The sequence below is a fragment of the Eschrichtius robustus genome, chromosome 1 (genome assembly GCF_028021215.1).
Source record: "Eschrichtius robustus isolate mEscRob2 chromosome 1, mEscRob2.pri, whole genome shotgun sequence".
In the NCBI taxonomy this organism is placed as follows: Eukaryota; Metazoa; Chordata; class Mammalia; order Artiodactyla; family Eschrichtiidae; genus Eschrichtius; species Eschrichtius robustus.
In genome coordinates, this window is record NC_090824.1 from 90,033,798 (window position 1) to 90,055,047 (window position 21,250).

Consider the following 21,250-nt stretch of genomic DNA (forward strand, 5'->3'; position numbering starts at 1 on the left):
ATTTTTCTTAGAGAATAACAAAAACTATAAACAGAAAAACGTTAAGTGTCATAATGATATAAGCAGGTATCAGATCAATCAGTTATGTTTTATTTTTTAAATAGTGTGCAATATGCATTTGCTTTTTCATTTACGGACTTTTTACTAAGTACCTACTACATGTAAGGCCCTAGGGACATAAAAAGAAGAAAGGAAATTCTTGCCCTCTAGGGGAAACTAGAAATTCTGCAATTATACAGTTCATATGGTCCTGTATGAACTGATTATGAACAAATAGAAAATATTAATTGGCACTTGTCTATATGTTCTCTCAAAGCAATTTCATGTCCTATTTACATAGTTGGTCGTCTCTCCCTTAGACTTCTGGCCCAGAAGTCTAAGGGGCTTCTATTCTGAAGTCTGAGGGGCTTTTCTAGTTCTCAGCTATCACTCACTAAGTGATCAGGCCCCTGCTGGCTCTAATGTTCTATAACTAGTATGTTCTACTCTACATACTAGTTGTTGGTTTTTTTTTTTTAAATATTGCTGACTGAACACAGCATTCAGCACACAGTGAAACCTTTTCTCAGCATGATCTGCACTGTCTAAAAGCAGAAAAAACAGCCTTCAGTAGATTATACTGACACATACAATTATTATGAGTGGGAAAATAGACATCTTCTCAGTGTACCACTCTAAGGGCAATGGTTACACCCTGGCCCAGGTGTCATAAATATGTCATGATTTAGAACCTGCTGCATAAAAAAATAAATAAAATTAAATTAAAAAGAAAAAAAGAACATGATTTTTCAGGGACTTTTTCCACCTGATTTGATGACCTTCACTACCACCACTCTCAATGTTAATCTGGAAAAGCACTGATAATGGCTCCCAGGGAAAACCCGTACAGCCTTGTAAAATACTCCCTGTAGTTCTGACACTGGGATACAGTGGAAAGGTATTTTGGCCCACAATAGTTCAAATGAAAGGATTTATTATAAAAGTAATTGAAGCTCAGAAATAGACTACTTAAAAGATATATTTTTCAGATATAAGTTCAATATAATTTGTTTATTGACATAAGGAATTATAATGGACACTAACCTACATGTGCTATGTGTACAGAAAGAATGTTTACAGAAAGAATTCCCTCTATTCCTGAGAAAAGGGAATGGCAAAGGAGGAATATTTGAATTCAGGAAGCTCAACCTACTAGCTCCACATTTTTTCCCCCATTTTAATCACTCAATGTTCTTCCAAATCCTTTTTTCCCTAGCCTAGCTACGATTCTGCTTCTTTCCAACTACCCCAATTCCTTGGCATTTCCTCCTTCCATCTCTCCGGAAAGAAACCACACCTCCACCTATGAAACTGCCTCTATTTTTACTCTATCCTGGTTTCCCCCTTATATCGTGTGCTTCAGTGTGAGAGCACACACTTCAAGGAACGTTTCCATCTTCTCCACACAGGCTACCTCCCACGTGACTCGGGTTCCTCTCACCATTTATTCCGCCAGTTTTATTCCTTGCTTAATTATTATTTTCTTCCTTCTCCTGTAACTCTGATCCAAATCTGGAGTTTGAGATATGGAAAGAAAGCATTCTTGCCCAAGACAATTATATTATGTTCAGGAATAAGTATGATAAGAAAGATATATGTGAGAGTATTATTAGCACATGGCCTGTGTTTGCAGGCAAGGTATAAATTACAGAAGCAGATTAAGGGAAAAAAATTAAGAAGATATATGGAAGAACTGGACAGATGTCAAGAGAAGTAATAAGACTGGACACCCTTTTCATATGCCCGTCCCCGTAATCTAAGGTAGGGGTCGGCAAGTTAGGGCCTGTGAGCCAAATCTGGCCTGTTCACCTATTTTTGTAAATACTGTGTATGGCACACAGGCATGCTCATTCATTTACATACTGCCTACGTCTGCTTTAGCACTACAGTGGCAGCAGTAGTGGGGACAGACAGCAGAGCCCACAAATATTTATCTGGCTCTTAGTGAACAGATAAGGCTTGCTGACTCCTGATCTAAAGCGTCCTCTTACCTTTTCCTGAATTTACTTTCTCCCTCTATTAAGAACTAAGAGTTGTGGGACATAAATTATCATTTTTTTCTCTTTAACACTGATTCTCTAGGGCTTTCCAGGTAGTCTACCATATCATCTGCAAAAAGAGGTAACTCAGAGGTCAGCAAACTTCTTCTAAAGGCTCAGATAGTAAATGGTAGGCTTGTGGGCCTAATACTTTGCAGGCAAGATGGATGCTAAAATTAGTAGGCAAATGTATAGAAAAACAAGTTCATTCGAATAGTCTCAAAGTATCTTCTCACAAGATACTTATTACTTACAAAGGGAAAAACAGTAACTTTATATAAAGTGGAAAACCTAACACCACCTTAACCAGATTACCAACATTAACATCATCAGTAATAAGACATCTTGACATTATATATCTCCTTATTCAATGCCATCGATTTTCCTCTTATCCTGGCTTTAAATGTATACCACAGATTCCTTTTTTTTTTAAAGAACTTTTTTTAAAAAATTAATTAATTTATTTATTTTTGGCTGTGTTGGGTGTTCGTTGCTGTGTGCGGTGCAATGGGGGATACTAGTTGTGGCAAGTGGGGGCTACTCTTCGTTGTGGTGCGTGGGCTTTTCATTGCGGTGGCTTCTTTTGTTGCTGAGCACCAGCTCTAGGTGCACGGGCTTCAGTAGCTGTGGCACGTGGGCTCAGTAGTTGTGGCTCGCGGGCTCTAGAGTGCAGGCTCAGGAGTTGCGGCGCACGGGCTTAGTTGCTCCGTGGCATGTGGGATCTACCCGGACCAGGGATCAAGCCCATGTCCCCTGCAATGGCAGGCAGATTCTTAATCACTGCACAACCAGGGAAGTCCCTATACCACAGATTCTGATATGTAGTGTTTTAACTATCATTCTTTTTCCTGTAACTTCAGTTTGTATTTTCCCTTTCACCCAAGAGTAGTTTAATTGGAGGTTTTTAAGTTTCCAGGTGGAAGGGCCTTTGACATTTTTGTTTTTGTTAGCAATTTCTAGTTCTATTACAGTGTGATCAGACAGTGTAATATTTCTGCTTTATGGAACAACTTATATGTTTTCTTGGTGACCTGATAACTGATCAATTTTTGTGAATGTCCTAGGGGTACTTGAGCAGAAGGTGTAACCTCTATCATCAGGGTGTAGATATTGAAAAATATGCCTAAGATCTACCTTATTGATTGTGTTGTTTGTCTTCTCTTATTCTTTGTTCACTTGAATTCAGTCTTGAACTGAGTTGTATATTAAAATCTCCAATTACTAGTGTGTTTCTTTGTCTCCTTGAATCTCTCATAGTTGTTGCTTCCTAAAGATGACTGTTGTGATTCTGGTGACTAAATATTAATAAATACTATGTCCCACTTGTGAACTGTGACACTTCACCTTAAAAAGTACCCTTCCGTCTCAATAACTTTTAAAGCTTTTTTTGGCTTGAATTCTACATTGTCTGATATCAGGATTGTTATTCTCTTCTGACCGTTTCCATTTTTCTGGTTTATCTTTGTCCATCCCTTTCTGAAACATATTTTTTTAGGTGTATCTCTTGTATACAGCATATGTATACAGCTATATAAACCAAACTAAAAATCTTTTTCTTTTAATAGATGCCCCCATTCACGTTTATTGCTATGACTGATATGTTTGGTCTTAACTCTGTCATAGTATTTTAAAATTATGTGTATTTTGTCATATTTGCTATATTTCTTTCTCTACAAGATGAGTATTCTTTGTACTTTAATTTATAAACTTTTAAGAATATATATTTTAGAAGGTTTGCCTTTTTGTTCTAATGGTCACCTTTGGACATTTACCTTTTTAAATGCTCTTAGTCCCCTGTTTCCTTAATTAACCTTTTGCTATTGAGTTTCTCAGTTGTTTTTTTTTTAACACACACTGTATTTTATTTTTACAAGAGATAAATAGACTGACACCAAGCATTGTAAATGCATGACCACAACAAAAGCAACAATGATCGCAATCACCAAACACGAAACACACTCATACTATGTCATAATATTGACATTCAGTCCAGTAATCCTCCACTGTAACAGCTCCTTTACTTTGCAGTGAAAATTGATTTGCATATTGTTTGCCTCTGAGTCCTTGTGGGATTTTTTTTTTTTTTTTTTTAAACTGAGTGTCTCAGTTTTAATTGGTATTGCTTTGCTTTTCTTCTTCAGGGACTCTAACAATATGAATGCTATTCCTTCTCTGTCTGCCTTCCATTGGCACTACTTTCTCTCTAGCCCTTTTAAATGATTTCTTTATTTTCATCCCCTCGGGGCTTTTTTCCCCCTGACTTTATTCAATGCCCTTTATTAGACTTTCATTTGCGTCTACTGTCCTTTGCACACTTTGTGATTTATTCAATTGTGAGATATCTTTTTCTTCCATTTCTTTCCTGAGTTCAACGAACTATCATTTCATTGTTTCCTCCATCTTTTCCTTTTCTTTCTTCTCTCCCTCCCCACACCACACTCCCTCTATTTCTTAGTTTTTAAATTTCTGATCCAAGGTGGTTATCCATATCTTCAATGCGTGAACACATTTAGTTCCATTTGGGGTTCTGTCTTATAATTTTCTTCTTCATAGTTGTTTATTCCTGACAGGAAATTTCCTTAGTAAATATGTATTAGATTTTCTTGATTTTTTGAAATAACACTTTATGGATATTTAAAATATTTTTCTAGTTCATTTTTGTGGCATTGGAATGTTTTACAGGATTCATAGATTAACTGGTGCCCTCCTCTGTCAGTATAGCAAAGTCCAAACACTTTAGTGGATTTTTATTTGGTGAGAGGAGATATTGTGCATCTTCTGATTTTATAGTTCTCTTTTCTTACAGGTAATTAAATTTTATTTCTCCTTTTTCCCCTCTGTAATTATTCATTTATTGCCTTTCAGCTCCAAGTTCATCATTTTTGCCTATTCTGTGAAAGTGGATCTGTGCCCTTTAACTCTTTTCCTTTGCCAGCTGGCATGGGAGTTTTGTCAGTAGAGGGCACTGGAGAGACCCTGCAGGAGGAAAGGGTTTTGCTTTGGGTTCCACTGTGCAGCTTGTCAAGCTTCTCCAGCATGTGTGGCTTTCCCCGTGCCTGTCTCCTGCAGTACACAGACAGCAGCAACCAATATCTTCCCAGAGCAACATCTACTACCCACAAGTTTTGTATCAGAGTGTCTCTAGTGAGACACTTCCAGTAAATCGTTTTCTCTGGCACTCCAGAGGGCAGATTTCCATCAAGTTCCAGAGGGCAGATATTTCAGAGGGCAGATATTTAATGCCATATTTCTAATGGCATTAGAGCAACTTCCCTGCCATCCAAGGAGTGAGGACATACCCTCACCAACAAGGTCAGAACTCAGTCCTGGGGTGGGGACTGAGGGAGCTTTTCCTTGGATGCTTAATTCAGCCCTAGGAGTAGGAGCTGCACTTTATACTTGCTATTCCTGTATTCTTTACGGTTCTCTCTACTTTTTCAATCCCACGTTATTCCAATTTTGTGTTGTAGGTAATAATTCTTTGTATCATCCTTCCCTGTTCAAATTACTATGTAGTTTCTCTCTCCTGATTGGACCCAAACAGATATGTGTTTTTTTCCTTCACCATTCAACTGACAAAGGGCATTTCTCCCTTTTTGTCTTTTTTCTTCCCCAGAAGCTACATGTTTTGAATCATGAATATTTTTATCTCCCTGTAGTTTATTATCTGATCTACCTGGATACTTTTTAGTATTTTCATTCTTCGGATAGATTTAGTCTTTCTGATGTTCGTTTTAAATCAACCTTAAGTCCCAGGGCTAACTTTCCTCTTCCCACAGTTTTTATTGATCTGCCTTCAGTAAGCTTTGTGGCAGGGCTGGGTGAGGCAGGAGCATAAGAGATATTACATAAGGCCTTGGGGTTTTGTTTTTTTCTCTTTTTACTTACAGTTAGTTTGATTTGGGCATACTTCGTCTTCAAATTATGCTGAGGACATAGCTTTTATGTAGTTTTATTTTTCCTTTCTTATTATTCTATCTTATTTTAGGAAAAAACTTTGGGATATGGGAACTTAAAATGTATTCATTGACTTCAGCTACCCTGAAGTGCTATCACCTGGATTTTTGCAAGTGTGAGATTTATTTCTAACAACAATCAAAGGAGAAGGAGGACAAAAGCATTAAAGCAAGAATCAAAATTTCTACATAGGCTCCAGCTCTGTCACTAATCTTTATCTAAAGTTGGATGATTCACTCAGAGTTAGAATTATTTCCTCATTTGTAAAATGGGGTGGCTGGAATAGTGCAGTGAGTCCCAAACTCAGATAAGCATGAGAAACATCTGATGCACATGGACTTCTGTGCCATACCCCTAGACATTCTGATTCAGTAGGTCTGGGGTGAGTCCTACAAATGGGTATTTTAAACAAACACCTGTGGTGATTCTACTATAGCTAGTCAAGGTCTCACATTTAAGAATTCTTAGACTAACTAATCAGGGATATCATCTCCAGTAATATGAGTCCATGTAAGCTTTTCTGATTCAATAAGCTCTAGTGATCTCATCTCAATGTAAAAACAAAGCAATGGGTTAGTGATAAAGTGTTCCAATTAGCTCATTGTAATGATGATTTTTTCCCTATTTACTTTTTCTTTTAAACCAACAAGAGCAGGTAAAAAAAAGGGGGGGGGTCAGAAAAAAGGACAACCCCCCCCCAAAAGAGAAAAACAACAAACAAAAGCAACTGCATTTAATGTATACAGAGGAAAAAAAAAAATCAAAAAACAAAAACAAACAAAAGAACCTCCCAAGAAGATGGAAATACACTAACCTCTTCCTAATACACCTCAAAAATTAATCACTTTCATAAGAGGAGTAGCTACATGTTTTGTTCCCACTAAACTTAAGCACAGTGTAGTCAGAAATAATTGTGGCTTGTTCTTGTTCCGGGGTCCCATCTATTCTTTAGTAGTAAATGCAACAAATGCCCCCTCTCATTTTGAAGAAAATCTACTGTACATCTAACATTAACGAGTAACACAAGCTCTAAGCTGCCATTTCACAGTATAATCTGTAAGTACTTTCTAAGAAAAGTAAATCCAAACAAAGGCATATATAAGAGCAACGTTAATTCAAGGAAACCCATAGGCATCCCTATGTCTTAGCATTTGGTCATCTGAGGGAACCTGGATGGCATAAAAGACATTTCTGCTAATATTGATACAACACATCTAGGAAAGACACTGATGAACCACCTGTTTAGGACATACCCGATTGCCGCAGGGGTCAAGCGGGTGTGCAGCTGAGGAGTGGTAGAAGTAGTGGTGGTGGTGAGGGAGCCATCAGTTCCAGTCTTCTCCCAGTCGAAAGGGTCACTCTCAATTACTCCAAAGGTCTTGATGCTGTTGTCAAATACGGATGCAAGAAGCTAAACCACAAAAGGAAAAAACTAGAGTAAGCCAACAGTAAACATAATCACTTTATTCTATAAAAGAAAAGCACCTCAGACTCATAAATTAGTTTAGTAGTATGACTTTTTTAAAAAGCCTGATGATACAAATAGGGGAATTTGAATAAGGATTATATATGGATGATGATATTCAATTAATATTGATTTTTCTCAGTTGAGGTACTGGTTTTTAGTTATGTAGGATAATGTATTTTTTCTTGGAAGATAAATAATGAAGCGTCATATTTAAAACCTACTTTCTGATGGTTTGGCAAAAGGAAATGTGTATTGTATGTGTATGTGTGCATTCAGTTTCAACCATGTGATCACTTTTTTGTGTGTGTCAAAAAGGGGCATATATGGTTCAACTTAAGCAAGTGACCGGGTTAACAGGTGGTATATCTAGGTTAAGAGGCATATAAAAGTTCATTGTGCTGCCTTAGAATTTTTTTGTGGGTTTGAAAAATTCTTAAACTGTGTGTGTGTGCACATGAATTATCAAAAAGAAATCTGCTCTATTACTTTATTTATATTATATATTATTCCATTTTTGTCTTTAAATTCCAAAAGTCTAATGTACTATTGAGAAAGGTCTCATAGAGACCTTCCTTTATGTTTGACAGTATGCAACATTTTCAATTTTATGATTAAAATTGAATTAATATCTCATCATTTCTCTTACTCTATTAGTAGCCTATCCTCAGAGATTCATCTTGTACACTTCCTGCCCCAGACCTGAAATCAGCACTTCTTCACTGGAGGATTTTTTATAAAGGTCTGTTTTAGGCTTTAAAGAGATTACTCTGGCTAAGAAGTAGAGAACAGATGCCATAAATAGGAGGGGGATGAGGGTGATGGGAAGAGATGACCATTTAGGAGGCTACTGTCAACTGAGCCAGCATGGTAACAGTGGAGGTGATAAGAAGTGGTAGGATTTGGACATAACTTGTAGAGCCAACAGAACTTACTGAGAGATTAGATGAAAGCTGTGAAAGTAAAGAAAGAATAAAAGAATAATTTATATTTCTGTCCCGAGCCACTGGGTAAATGGTGGTGCCATTTACCGATATGGAAAGCAGTGAATGTGAGGATTGGGATATTGAAAGTTTTATGGTGTTTAGGGAGGAATAGTGAATATAGATACCAATTTGAGAGTCATCAGCATATTGATATTAATGGGTATTATTTAAAGCCATATGACTAGATGATATCATCTAAGGAGAGTGGGTAACAAGGGCTAAGGCTTAGGGCACTCCAACATTTAGACGGAAAGAAGAGGTGGACTCAGCAAAAAAAAAAAAAACAAAAAAACAAGGAGTGGCCAGTGAGGTAGGAAACAGGTGTGTAGTGTTCTAGATACCAAGTGAAGAAACCACCTCAACAAGGAGATGGTCAAATGCTACCAATTATAAACTATAGTTATTTTTGATTATTTAATTGATTTCACCCAGACTGTAAGCTCCACGAGGCTGGTACATGTCTGATCTTGCTCATCACTGTATCTAACCAATGCCTTATGTCTAAGAGTGCCATATTGTGATTTATATGAAATAAATATTTGGTCATTTACAGGACCAAAAATACATTTCTCATATATATTTGGTCTTTGTCCACAGTTCCTGACTCACAGCTCCCAAAACCCTTGAAATTTTCTGAGAGATAAGAGCAGTGGGAGCATTTCTTGTTATAGTATTTGATCTCTACTCCTCAGTTCCTGAAATCACTTCAGAGCCATAAAGGTGAAATGGGTGTCTTGTTATTCATAACAAACCCCTTTCTACCACAACTGGGTTTATGTTAATAAGGTGACTTTTGGAAAGCACCTAAGGATGGAGGCTGGTCACCAGAGGAACCAACCATGTGATTAGAGGGTTGGAACTTTCAGTCCCACACCCCTGGCCTCCAGGGGAGGGAAGAGGGGTTGGAGGTTGAATCAATTACCAGTGGTCAATGATTTAATCAATCATTCCTATATAATGAAGCCTCCATAAAAACCCAAAAGGATGGGCTTCAGAGACCTTCCAGGCTGGTGAACATGTGGAGGTACTGAGAGTGGTGCCCTTGGAGAGGGCATGGAAGCTCCACACCCTTTCCTCATACCTTGTTACATGCAGTTCTTCCATCTGGCTGCTTGAGTTATATCCTTTGTAATTAACTGGTAATCTAGGGGGAAAATTGGCTTCCCAAGGCCTATGAGCCACTCTAGCAAGTTAATCAAACCCAAGGACGGGGTCATGGCAACCTCCAATTTATAGCCAGTCAGTCAGAAGTACACATGACAACTAGGACTTGTAACTGGTATCTAAAGTGGAAGGTAGTCTTGTGGGAATGAGTCCTTAACCTGTGAAATCTGATGCTATTTATCTCTGGGTAGATGGTGTCAGAATTGAGTTAAATTTTAGGAATCCAGCTGGTGTCAGAGAGTTGCTTGGTGGTGTGGGAAAAGAAGAAATTGGAATTGTGGGTGCAGAACCCTCAAATAGTACTCTAAAAACAGTTTGAGAATAAATGTTTATTTGTACTAATACTTGCTGAAAGATTCACATGATCCTACCTTTTGTTTTAAGTCCTCCCTGCCAAAAAATAATAGATGTAGAAAGGGAAACTAAAAAGCTAAAAGGAATTGGGAAAGGCATAGTTACAAAACCTCGGAATTTTTATTTTGGTCCTATTTTTGTTGACATAAGTTATCGATGTTACAGCTCAGATCTTCCCAAATTGTCAGAGGTAGAGGGCTTTAGAAAACACAAAGGATGAAAGGAAGATGGATTGAAACCCTGCACCTGAGAACTGAAACAGCAGACCTTGGACCTCTTTCCAACTCTGGAAATTGAGGTTCGCATAGGTTCCCACAGAGTGACATGTTTCTTTCCTGAGAAGTGGAGTCCCTATCCACGAGGCAGCATCTGCTCTGCTGTGTGAATACTCAGACTGCTACTGCTAAATGCTCTGCCTCTACTGCGTGGCAATAGGCATGGTCCTAAACAGTTTTTATTGTCAGATGATGGACATTCTTTTTACATTTCTTTTCTTTCTTACATTTCTTACATTTATCATAGTATTGTATGCCTTAGAAAATGTAGCATATGCCATTGGTCCAAAAATAAGAAACAGTTCGTTACTATGATGGTGATAACTTGAGACCAGCAGCAGGAGGCAGAAGGATGGAGGGCACATGACAAAAGAAATAGAAGGAAAGCTAAAAGCACTGAAGCATTGAAGGCACCCTACTGGGAACAAATGGTCAGATGATTAGAGCTCTGCAGATACCTTAAAGAGCAAAACATTTCTAATGTAGCAGAATAATTTTCTAATTCAGGACCACGGTTGCTCTAAATCCTAAACTTCAACAGACTGGTATAGTAGAAATAGGACAAGTCAAGGCCTTTTTTTTTTTTTTTTTTTTTGGTAACTGAATTCATCATATCACATTTGGCTAAAATAAATAATAAGACCGGAAAACTCAATTCAGTTACTCATTCAACTAGATTTCAGAGTATAAATCATTAACCTTAGAAATCAAATATACATATACACATATATGTATGTATGTGTAAATAAATAAATAAAACTTGTGGTCCTCATCCTTTTTTATAGCCCAATACTACTGAGGATTAAAACACTTTCACTTTCCAATCAGAACAGGAGCTCACTGTGCAGTAATTCTCAAACTGAAAAGGAAGCAGAGCAAAATCTGAAAAAACCTTCCAGATGATTCTGACACTTCCCTCTAGGAAGACATGATCCATATCTCTCCACTGAGAATCACTGGAAATCTAGTATATATCTGACTCCTTTAATTCTTCTATTTAATAATGTATTCTTAGAAAATACAAATTTATCTAAAGAGTCCAGGTTTCTCAAATTAGGGTAACGTGCGCCCTCAGGGGATGCAGCCATATGCCAGAGAGAGTTTAAAGTCATTTGATAAATGTGGCACAGCTTCCTGGAGAATTTTACTCAGAGTAAGACATTTAATATGATATTTTATAATCCAATGAACACAAAGAAGTTAGAAAGCAAAATTCATAGGAACCTTTAGGATAAATCAAGAGAATACAAAGAAATTGTGGACTTATGGCTGACACTTTAAGACGGTTCCCGGACCTCTTGAAAACATGCTCATACTTTGCTGCAATAGGAGAAATTGGTGAAATAGCGTGAGAAACACTAGAAGCATAACATCATCAGGAAGGTGAATCTTCCTTGAACGGAAGTAGGGAAAGGGAGGAGGTTGGGGGAAGGAGACTGGGGGGGGGGGAGCGGGGGGGTGGGCGGGAAGGGGAAGAAAAGAGGAGGGAGGACCTGAGGAAGATCTGGACAGACAACAATGCAATATTACTTTTTATGTGGCTACTGTTGTTGATTACTTGTGTCAATTTCCCTTCTGATTGCACTTACGAATAAGAGGTAGTTGTTTTTCTTAATTCTAATGGGATATACAATAAAATGCTTTTTCTAAAACATATTATTCAAGACACAAAAAAGTACATAAAAATCAGGTACTATGTCTGGGTAATGAGATTCTGAATTATTCGGACTTCCTATTTTCTGTAATTTCCAAACTTGTATTATGATATGTACTACTTTTAATAACAAGAAAAAATTTAACAAAAATGCATTATCTAAAATAAATTAATTGTATACATAAGCATGTGTAGTCCCAAAACTGCGTGATGCAATATCCCACCACTTGGAACATCCTCATTCTTTTTTTTTTTTAACTACATCTTTATTAGAGTATAATTGCTTCACAATGCTGTTAGTTTCTGTTGTACAACAAAGTGAATCAGCCACATGCATACATATATCCCCATATCCCCTCCCTCGAGCCTCGAGCCTCCCTCCCATCCTCCCTATCCCACCCGTCTAGGTCATCGCGAAGCCCCGAGCTGATCTCCCTGTGCTATGCGGCTGCTTCCCACTAGCTACCTATCTTACATTTGGTAGTGTATATATGTCAATGTTACTCTCACTTCACCCAAACTTCCCCCTCACCCCCGTGTCCTCAAGTCCATTCTCTATGTCTACATCTTTATTCCTGCCCTGCCACTGGGTTCATTAGTACCTTTTTTTTTTTTTTAGATTCCATACATATGCATTAGCATACAGTATTTGTTTTTCTCTTTCTGACTTACTTCACTCTGTATTACAGGTCCATCCACCCCACTACAAATAACTCAATTTCATTTCTTTTTATGGCTGAGTAATATTCCATTGTATATATGTGCCACATCTTCTTTATCCATTCATCTGTCAATGGAACATTTAGGTTGCTTCCATGTCCTGGTTATTGTAAATAGTGCCACAATGAACACTGTGGTACATATCTCTTTTTGAATTATGGTTTTCTCAGGGTATATGCCCACCAGTGGGATTGCTGGGTCATATGGTAGTTCTATTTTTAGTTTTTTAAGGAACCTCCACACTGTTCTCCATAGTGGTTGTATCAATTTACATTCCCACCAACAGTGCAGGAGGGTTCCCTTTTCACCACACCCTTTCTAGCATTTATTGTTTCTAGATTTCTTGATAATGGCCATTCTGACCAGTGTGAGGTGATATCTCATTGTAGTTTTGATTTGTATTTCTCTAATAATTAGTGATGTTGAGCATCTTTTCATGTGCCTCTTGGCCATCTGTATGTCTTCTTTGGTGAAATGTCTATTTAGGTCTTCCACCCATTTTTTTTTTTTTTGATACTGCTCTCCTACACTGACTCTGGGCTTGGCCACGTGACCTACTTTGCCCAACACCGCCCATTTTTTAATAGTTTGTTTTTTTGATATTGAGCTCTATGAGCTGTTTGTATATTTTGGAGAGTAATCCTTTGTCCATTGATTTGTTTGCAAATATTTTCTCCAATTCTGAGGGTTGTCTTTTCATCTTGTTTATGGTTCCCTTTGCTGTGCAAAAGCTTTTAAATTTAATTAGGTCCATCTGTTTATTTTTATTACTCTAGGAGGTAGATCAAAAAAGATCTTGCTGTGGTTTATGTCAAAGAGTGTTTTTCCTATGTTTTCCTCTAAGAGTTTTATAGTGTCTGGTCTTAACATTTAGGTCTTTAGTCCATTTGGAGTTTATTTTTGTATATGGTGTTAGGTAGTGTTCTAAGTTCATTCTTCTACAAGTAGCTGTCCAGTTTTCCCAGAACCACTTATTGAAGAGGCTGTCTTTTCTCCACTGTATGTTCGTGCCTCCTTTGTCATAAATTTGGTGACTGTATGTGCGTGGGTTTATCTCTGGGCTTTCTATCCTGTACCATTGATCTATATTTCTGTTTTTGTGCCAGTACCATACTGTCTTGATTACTGTAGCTTTGCAGTATAGTTTGAATTTGGGAGGCTGATTACTCCAGCTCTGTTTTTCTTTCTCAAGATTGCTTTGGCTATTCGGGGGCTTTTGTGTTTCCATACGAATTGTAAAACTTTTTGTTCTCGTTCTGCGAAGAATGCCACTCGTAGTTTGACAGGGGTTGCATTGAATCTTTAGATTGCTTTGGGTAGTATAGTCATTTTCACAGTATTGATTCTTCCAATCCAAGAACATGGTCTGTTTCTCCATCTGTTTATGTCATCTTTGATTTCTTTCATCAGTGTTTTATAGTTTTCTGAGTACAAGTCTTTGCCTCCTTAGGTAGGTTTATTCCCAGGCATTTTATTCTTTTTGTTGCAATGGTAAATGGGATTGTTTCCTTAATTTCTCTTTCTGATCTTTCATTGTTGGTGTATAGAAATGCAACAGATTTCTGTGTAGTAATTTTGTATCCTGCAACCTTACCAAATTCATTGATTAGTTCTAGTAGTTTTCTGGTGGCATCTTTAGGATTTTCTATGTATAGTATCATGTCATCTGCAAACAGTGACAGTTCTACTTCTTCTTTTCCAATTTGTATTCCTTGTATTTCTTTTTCTTCTCTGATTGCCGTGGCTAGGACTTCCAAAACTATGTTAAGTAAGAGTGGCGAGAGTGGACATCCTTGTCTTGTTCCTGATATTAGTGGAAATGCTTTCAGTTTTTCACCATGGAGTATGATGTTTGATGTGGGTTTGTCATATATGGCCTTTATTATGTTGAGGTAGGTTCCCTCTATGCCCACTTTCTGGAGAGTTTTTATCATAAATGGGTGTTGAATTTTGTCAAAAGCTTTTTCTGCATCTTTGAGATGATCATATGGTTTCTATTCCTTAATCTGTTAACATGGTGTATCACATTGATTGATTTGTGTATACTGAAGAATCCTTGCCATTCCTGGGATAAATCCCACTTGGCCGTGGTGTATGATCCTTTTAATATGTTGTTGGATTCTGTGTGCTAGTATTTTGTTCAGGATTTTTGCATCTATGTTCATCAGTGATATTGGTCTATAATTTTCTTTTTTTGTGGTATCTTTTTCTGATTTTGGTATCAGGGTGATGGTGCCCTCGTAGAATGAATTTGGGAGTGTTCCTCCCTCTGCAATTTTTTGGAAGAGTCTGAGAAGGATTGGTGTTAGCTCTTCTCTAAATATTTGATAGAATTCGCCTGTGAAGCCATCCGGTCCCGGACTTTTGTTTGTTGGAAGATTTCTAACTACAGTTTCAATTTCATTACTCGTGATAGGTCTGTTTATATTTTCTAATTCTTCCTGGTCCAGCCTTGGAAAATTGTACCTTTCCCAAATTTGTCCATTTCTTCCAGGTTGTCCATTTTATTGGCATCGAGTTGCTTGTAGTAGTCTCTTAGGATGTTTTGTATTTCTGCGGTGTCTCTTGTAACTTCTCCTTTTTCATTTCTAATTTTATTGACTTGAGTCCTCTCCCTCTTTTTCTTGATGAGTCTCGCTAATGGTTTATCAATTTTGTTTATCTTCTCAAAGAACCAGCTTTTAGTTTTATTGATCTTTACTACTGTTTTCTTTGTTTCTATTTCATTTATTTCTGCTCTGATCTTTATGATTTCTTTCCTTCTACTGACTTTGGGTTTTCTTTGTTCTTCTTTCTCTAGTTGCTTTAGGTGTAGGGTTAGATTGTTTATTTGAGATTTTTCTTGTTTCTTGAGGTGAGATTGAATTGCTATAAACTTCCCCCTTAGAACTGCTTTTGCTGCATCCCATAGGTTTTGGGTCGTCGTGTTTTCGTTGTCATTTGTTTCTGTGTATTTTTTTATTTCTTCTTTGATTTCTTCAGTGATCTCTTGGTTATTGAGTAGTGCACTGTTCAGCCTCCATGTATTCGTGTTTTTTATAGTTTTTTTCCTGTAACTGATTCCCAATCTCATAGCGTTGTGGTCAGAAAAGATGCGTGATACAATTTCAGTTTTCTTAAATTTTCCAAGGCTTGATTTGTGACCCAAGATGTGATCTATCCTGGAGAATGTTCCGTGTGCACTTGAGAAGAAACCATATTCTGCCACTTTTGGGTTGAATGTTCTATAAATATCAATTAAATCTATCTGGTCTATTGGGTCATTTAAAGCTTTGTTTCCTTATTTATTTTCTGTTTGGATGATCTGTCCATTGGTGTAAGTGGGGTGTTAAAAGTCCCCTACTATTATTGTGTTACTGTCGATTTCCCCTTTCATGGCTGTTAGCATTTGCCTTATGTACTGAGGTGCTCCTATGTTGGGTTCATAAACATTTATAATTGTTATATCTTCTTCTTGGATTGATCCCTTGATCATTATGTCGTGTCCTTCCTTATCTCTTATAACAGTCTTTATTTTAAAGTCTATTTTATCTGATACGAGTATTGCTACTCCAGCTTTCTTTTGATTTCCATTTGCATGGAGTATCTTTTTCCATCCCTTCAATTTTAGTCTGTATGTGTCCCTAGGTCTGAAGTGGGTCTCCTGTAGACAGCATATATATGGGTCTTGTTTTTGTATCCATTCAGCCAGTCTGTGTCTTTTGGTTGGGGCATTTAATCCATTTACATTCAAGGTTATTATCAATATGTATGCTCCTATTACCGTTTTCTTAATTGTTTTGGTGTGTTTTTGTGGGTCTTTTTCTTCCCTTGTGTTTCCCCGCCTAGAGAAGTTTCTTTAGCATTTGCTGTAAAGCTGGTTTGGTGGTGCTGAATGCTCTTAGCTTTTGCTTGTCTGAAAAGCTTTTGATTGCTCTGTTGAATCTGAATGAGATCCTTGCTGGGTAGAGTAATCTTGATTGTAGGTTTTTCTCTTTCATCACTTTAAGTATATCCTGCCACTCCCTCCTGGCCTGCAGAGTTTCTGCTGAAAAATCAGCTGATAACCTTATGGGGATTCCTTTGTATGTTATTTTTTATTTTTCCCTTTGCTGCTTTTAATATTTTTTCTTTGAATTTAATTTTTGTTATTTTGATTAATATGTATCTTGGTGTGTTTCTCCTAGGGTTTATTCTCTGTGCTTCCTGGACTTGGGTGACTATTTCCTTTCCCATGTTAGGGAAATTTTCCACTATAATCTCTTCAAATATTTTCTCAGACCCTTTCTTTTTCTCTTCTTCTTCTGGGACCCCTATAATTTGACTGTTGGTGTGTTTAGTGTTGTCCCAGAGGTCTCTGCAATTGTCTTCAATACTTTTCATTCTTTTTTCTTTATTCTGCTCCTCGGCAGTTATTTCCACCATATTGTCTTCCAGCTCACTTATTCTTTCCTTTGCCACAGTTATTCTGTTATTGACTCCTTCTAGTGTATTTTTCATCTCAGTTATTGTGTTGTTCATCACTGTTTGTTTGTTCTTTAGTTCTTCTAGATCTTTGTTAAACATTTCTTGTATTTTCTCAATCCGTGCCTCCATTCTATTTCCAAGATTCTGGATCATCTTTACTATCATTACTCCGCATTCTTTTTCGGGTAGATTGCCTATTTCCTCTTCATTTATTTGGTCTTGTAGGTTTTTACCTTGCTCCTTCATCTGTGATATATTTTTTGCTGTCTCTTTTTTTTTTTTTTTTTTTTTTGATGGGTGTGATTGTGTTCCTCTCTTACTGGTTGTTTGGCCTGAGGCTTCCAACAGTGGAGTTTGTAGGCTGTTGGGTAGAGCTGGGTCTCGGTGCCGAGATGAGGACCTCCGGGAGACCTCACTCCGATGAACAGTCCTTGGGGTCTAAGGTTCTCTGTTAGTCCAGTGGTTCGGACTCGGAGCTCCCACCACAGGAGCTTTGGCCTGACGCCCCCCAGCTCGTGAACCAAGATCCCGCAAGCCGCATGGGGTGGCAAAAAAATAAAGAACAATAACAAAGAGTAAAAAATAAAATTAGACTAGGAAACTAACAGATATATTAGAAAGACTATGAAAAAATGAAAATATAGATGAAACAACAACCGGAAGGTAAAACAGAACCACAATAATAAAAAAAAAGGTGGAAAAAGCCTTAGCTGTGGCGGGCAGGGTCTAGGCAGGGGTGGGGTTTGGGCAGTGGGCGGGGCCTATGTTTAGGACCCACAGGGCTGGAAAAGGTCCTGGAGGGGTGTGGGGCTTAGGCTCAATGGAACAGAAGGGGTCCAGGCGTGCCTCTGGTCTCAGAGGGTGGGGGACCTGGCCTGGGAGCCCAGCAGGCTTCCTGGGCCCTAGTGGGTGAGGCAAACACCCTCTGCTCCTCTCCCGCTCCTGTTCCTCTGGTCCTGGAGGGCCCCTCCCTCCTGCCTCTCCTGTTCTCCCCTAGGAGGGCCTCCCTCCTCTGCCCCCAGGATCCACGTGGCCTGGAGGGTTCTTTGGAGGGCGGGGGACCTGGCCTGGGAGCTCAGCAGGTTTCCCAGGCTCGAGTGGGCAGGGCAATACCCTTATTCTTTATAGCAATCATTCATCTGACATAGACCTAATGTCTTAGGGAAGCACCCCTCCTCTTATCCTTAGCACAAATGCAATCAGTAGCTTCATCATATTTATCTCCACATGAAATCCCAGTTTGCCCTTTCAAAGAAAATGCAGACAAAGTCCAGTCTTTGAAAAACAAGAACTATTTGCAATGTGATATTGAGGACGGAGAAGCCTGATTCCTTCTCAGTTAATAAATGGTAAATTAATGGATCAGTAAAGCACTTAACCAGCAGAGCACAATGACAATGCTGGCTTGGCTGATTCAAAGATAGACTATTTACGGCAAAAGAAACTGCCTCACTTCAGTGATAAGTAGATGCAATAGAGGAAAAGAAATGCGCAGGTTCTAGATTTCTCTCCTCTTCTGGGGGTTTTTTTAGCAGCATTGGTAGAGGGAAAAAAAAAAATTACATTGCACGCATCCTTTGGAGAACAGAACCAAAAAAAGAAAGATCAAATAAAGAGAGTTAGTTGAAGAAGCTTCAGAGTTTTAGGCTGTTTTCACCACTTATAAGATACCAGGATGACTCAGGAGTGCCCCTTGGTCGGCCACCCCAGGGGACCTGAGGCAGTGTGAGGCAGCATGGTCGCTCAGCCACTGTGCTGCCTGATACCAATGTCATTTCTTCCAGGTGCTCATCGGCCCACAAGGTAAACTGGCCATGTCTAAGCTTCTCGATGCCTCCTAAAAAGCTCAATGAAAACAGGTAAGCAACACTTCCTTTTTGCCATAACAGGACAAAGCAGCATAAAGGAAACAGAAGTTCTATTAACAAAGAAGTAACGTTGAGTACAATACAAGAATGAAGAAAAGTGCGATAATTATAAGCAAACGCAGTGTGTCACTGAGATACGTGTAAAACCACTTTCAATTACATGATGCTTTACAAGTTACAAAACATTCTCACAATTACCTCATTAAAATCTTAACAACACTGTGGGGTAGGCATTTTCACCATTTCACAGACAAAAAAACAGGTTTAGAAAGGCCATACAAATGGTGTGTAGCAAAGCACCAACTGAAACAGCTCTTTTAAGTGCAGTGCCATTCCCGCCATGTTAGAGTTACAGCCAGTCAGCAGGTGTTGCGCTGCACCCCACTGGCCTGCAAGCCCTGTACTTGCCAAGCCTCAAGACTGAAGAAAGAGCCAAGAGACAGTGCCAGAGACATCAGTGGTTTATTGCAAAGGGAACCTTACACGTCCGCAGCAAGAGGGTCCTGGAGCAACATCCCACAGTGCATGGCAGACAGCAGGCAGGTCATGGCAGCAGTCTTCACTACTAGGGGAAGAAGGAGGCTACCACTGATAGGGGAAATTGATGTCAGCTTGGCTCATCAGTTGCCAGGGAAACCAGCAACTGGGGCAAGTCCCTCACAGCCCCTCAGATTAATGACCATCACAAGGGCTGATGTTTCCCTTTAATAAACTAGCAGGCGGAGCTGTTCTGGCCTAAGAACTAGAATAATCACAAGCTGGGCCAGGGGGCAAGGCCATTCATGTGAGCACGGTGTAGATGAAGCAGGGACTGGTCGAGCAGGGGATGGATGTACAGAGAGCAAGAGAACAGCCATCTTGAGTGGTCTGACCACATACCAGGCAAGGCAAAAACAGTATAAAGTTGAAATTATCCTTGAAAGCTTCTTAAGATGCCCATAAATAAAGTACAGGATAGTAGTTGTACTAGATGCAAAATAGCTAGATTTTTTTCTCCAGCATTGGGAGAGACTTCTATTTCTTCAGATGAATGTGAATGAAGCTACCTACATTTAGGGGTTATATTGTACCCCCAAAATTACTGTCCTTTTAAACATTAGAATCATAGTCAGTGCAGCCTGATTGCTGTGAATGAGAGAAAGAGCGAGGGAACAGCAGATTCACAAAGGCACACAGGGCATGGCCGAGCCAAAGGGCAAGCAAGCAGAATCACAGACACGTTAAAATTGTTCCAGCTCCTGCATATGCAGCTGAATTTAAGTGAGTCAAGTAAACATGGATGTTCTGTGACTCTGTTGTAGTCTACATAGTTATACCAAATACCCATTCATTGACTCAGACATACACTGAATGCCTACTACGCTGGGCGCTAGGAATGCAAGAGTGAACAAAACACGGTCTTGTCTTCAGAGAGTTTGCATTTAACAGAAGCAATAATCAGATTAAGCAGATTTCATTCAATTTGGCAAACTTTTATTAAATGCCTATCATTGTGCTAACTTCTTGAGAAAACTGAGATAAATGTGCAAGGTACTGGCTCTAATGGAATTTATCTAGTAAAGACAGAAAACAAAGTACCGCGATAAGAGTTTAGCATAAGAAATCACTCCTGTCTGAAAGGAATCAGAGGAGACTGTGGCATCTGAGTCGGGCCTTCAATTTCACAAGACAAGCAGCGTTATGAAACACAGGCATTCCAGGCAGGACAAGCTGGAAGAAGTGCTAGGAGTCCAATTTGACTGCACTGAGGGGTACTTACGGAACACATAAGTACAACTGAGAATGAAAGGAGATAATTAAAAGAGGGAAAGCAAGAATTCACCCACTTCTCTCCATCTCCACTGCTTATATCCAAGTCAAGACCATCATCATTCCTTGCCTAGGAAGACGCTATCTCCCAGCCTCCCTTGCAGTTAGAATTGAGCCAGTGTGAATGGGTTCTGGTCACAGGGGTATATGCCAAAGTGTTTAGATCACTTTCAGGCCTGGTCTGAAACCCCTAAACCATCATCCATACTTGCTCTTCCCTTTCCTGATGACTGTAAAGGCCATGGATTAAAGACAGCAGTGTCAAAATATGGGTGGAGCCTGGATGTTCAAGATACCACTTGAGAGTTGCCCAGGAGAGAGGCCCGACTTAACTACACTGTTCTGTGAGCAAAAAATAAACCTCTGTGGTGTTAAGACACTGATTTTTAAAATATTTCTTTCTTTCTAAGGCATAGCTCAGCCTCTCTCAATACCTTCCTAAGTAGTCTCTAATTCTCCTCTGCCTCATTTGAA

The 21,250-nt window shown here is 38.8% G+C and overlaps 1 protein-coding gene across 6 annotated transcripts in view; it reads right to left on the reverse strand.

Annotated features, from left to right (window-relative positions):
- Positions 1-21,250, reverse strand: part of TTBK2 (tau tubulin kinase 2) — a 149,651-nt gene that overhangs the window by 25,914 nt on the left and 102,487 nt on the right. For all 6 annotated transcript variants that reach the window (XM_068550245.1, XM_068550235.1, XM_068550226.1 and 3 more), the window contains one exon: positions 7,289-7,446. In XM_068550245.1, coding sequence (XP_068406346.1) covers positions 7,289-7,446 — 158 coding nt within the window. The remainder of the gene's footprint in view (positions 1-7,288; positions 7,447-21,250) is intronic.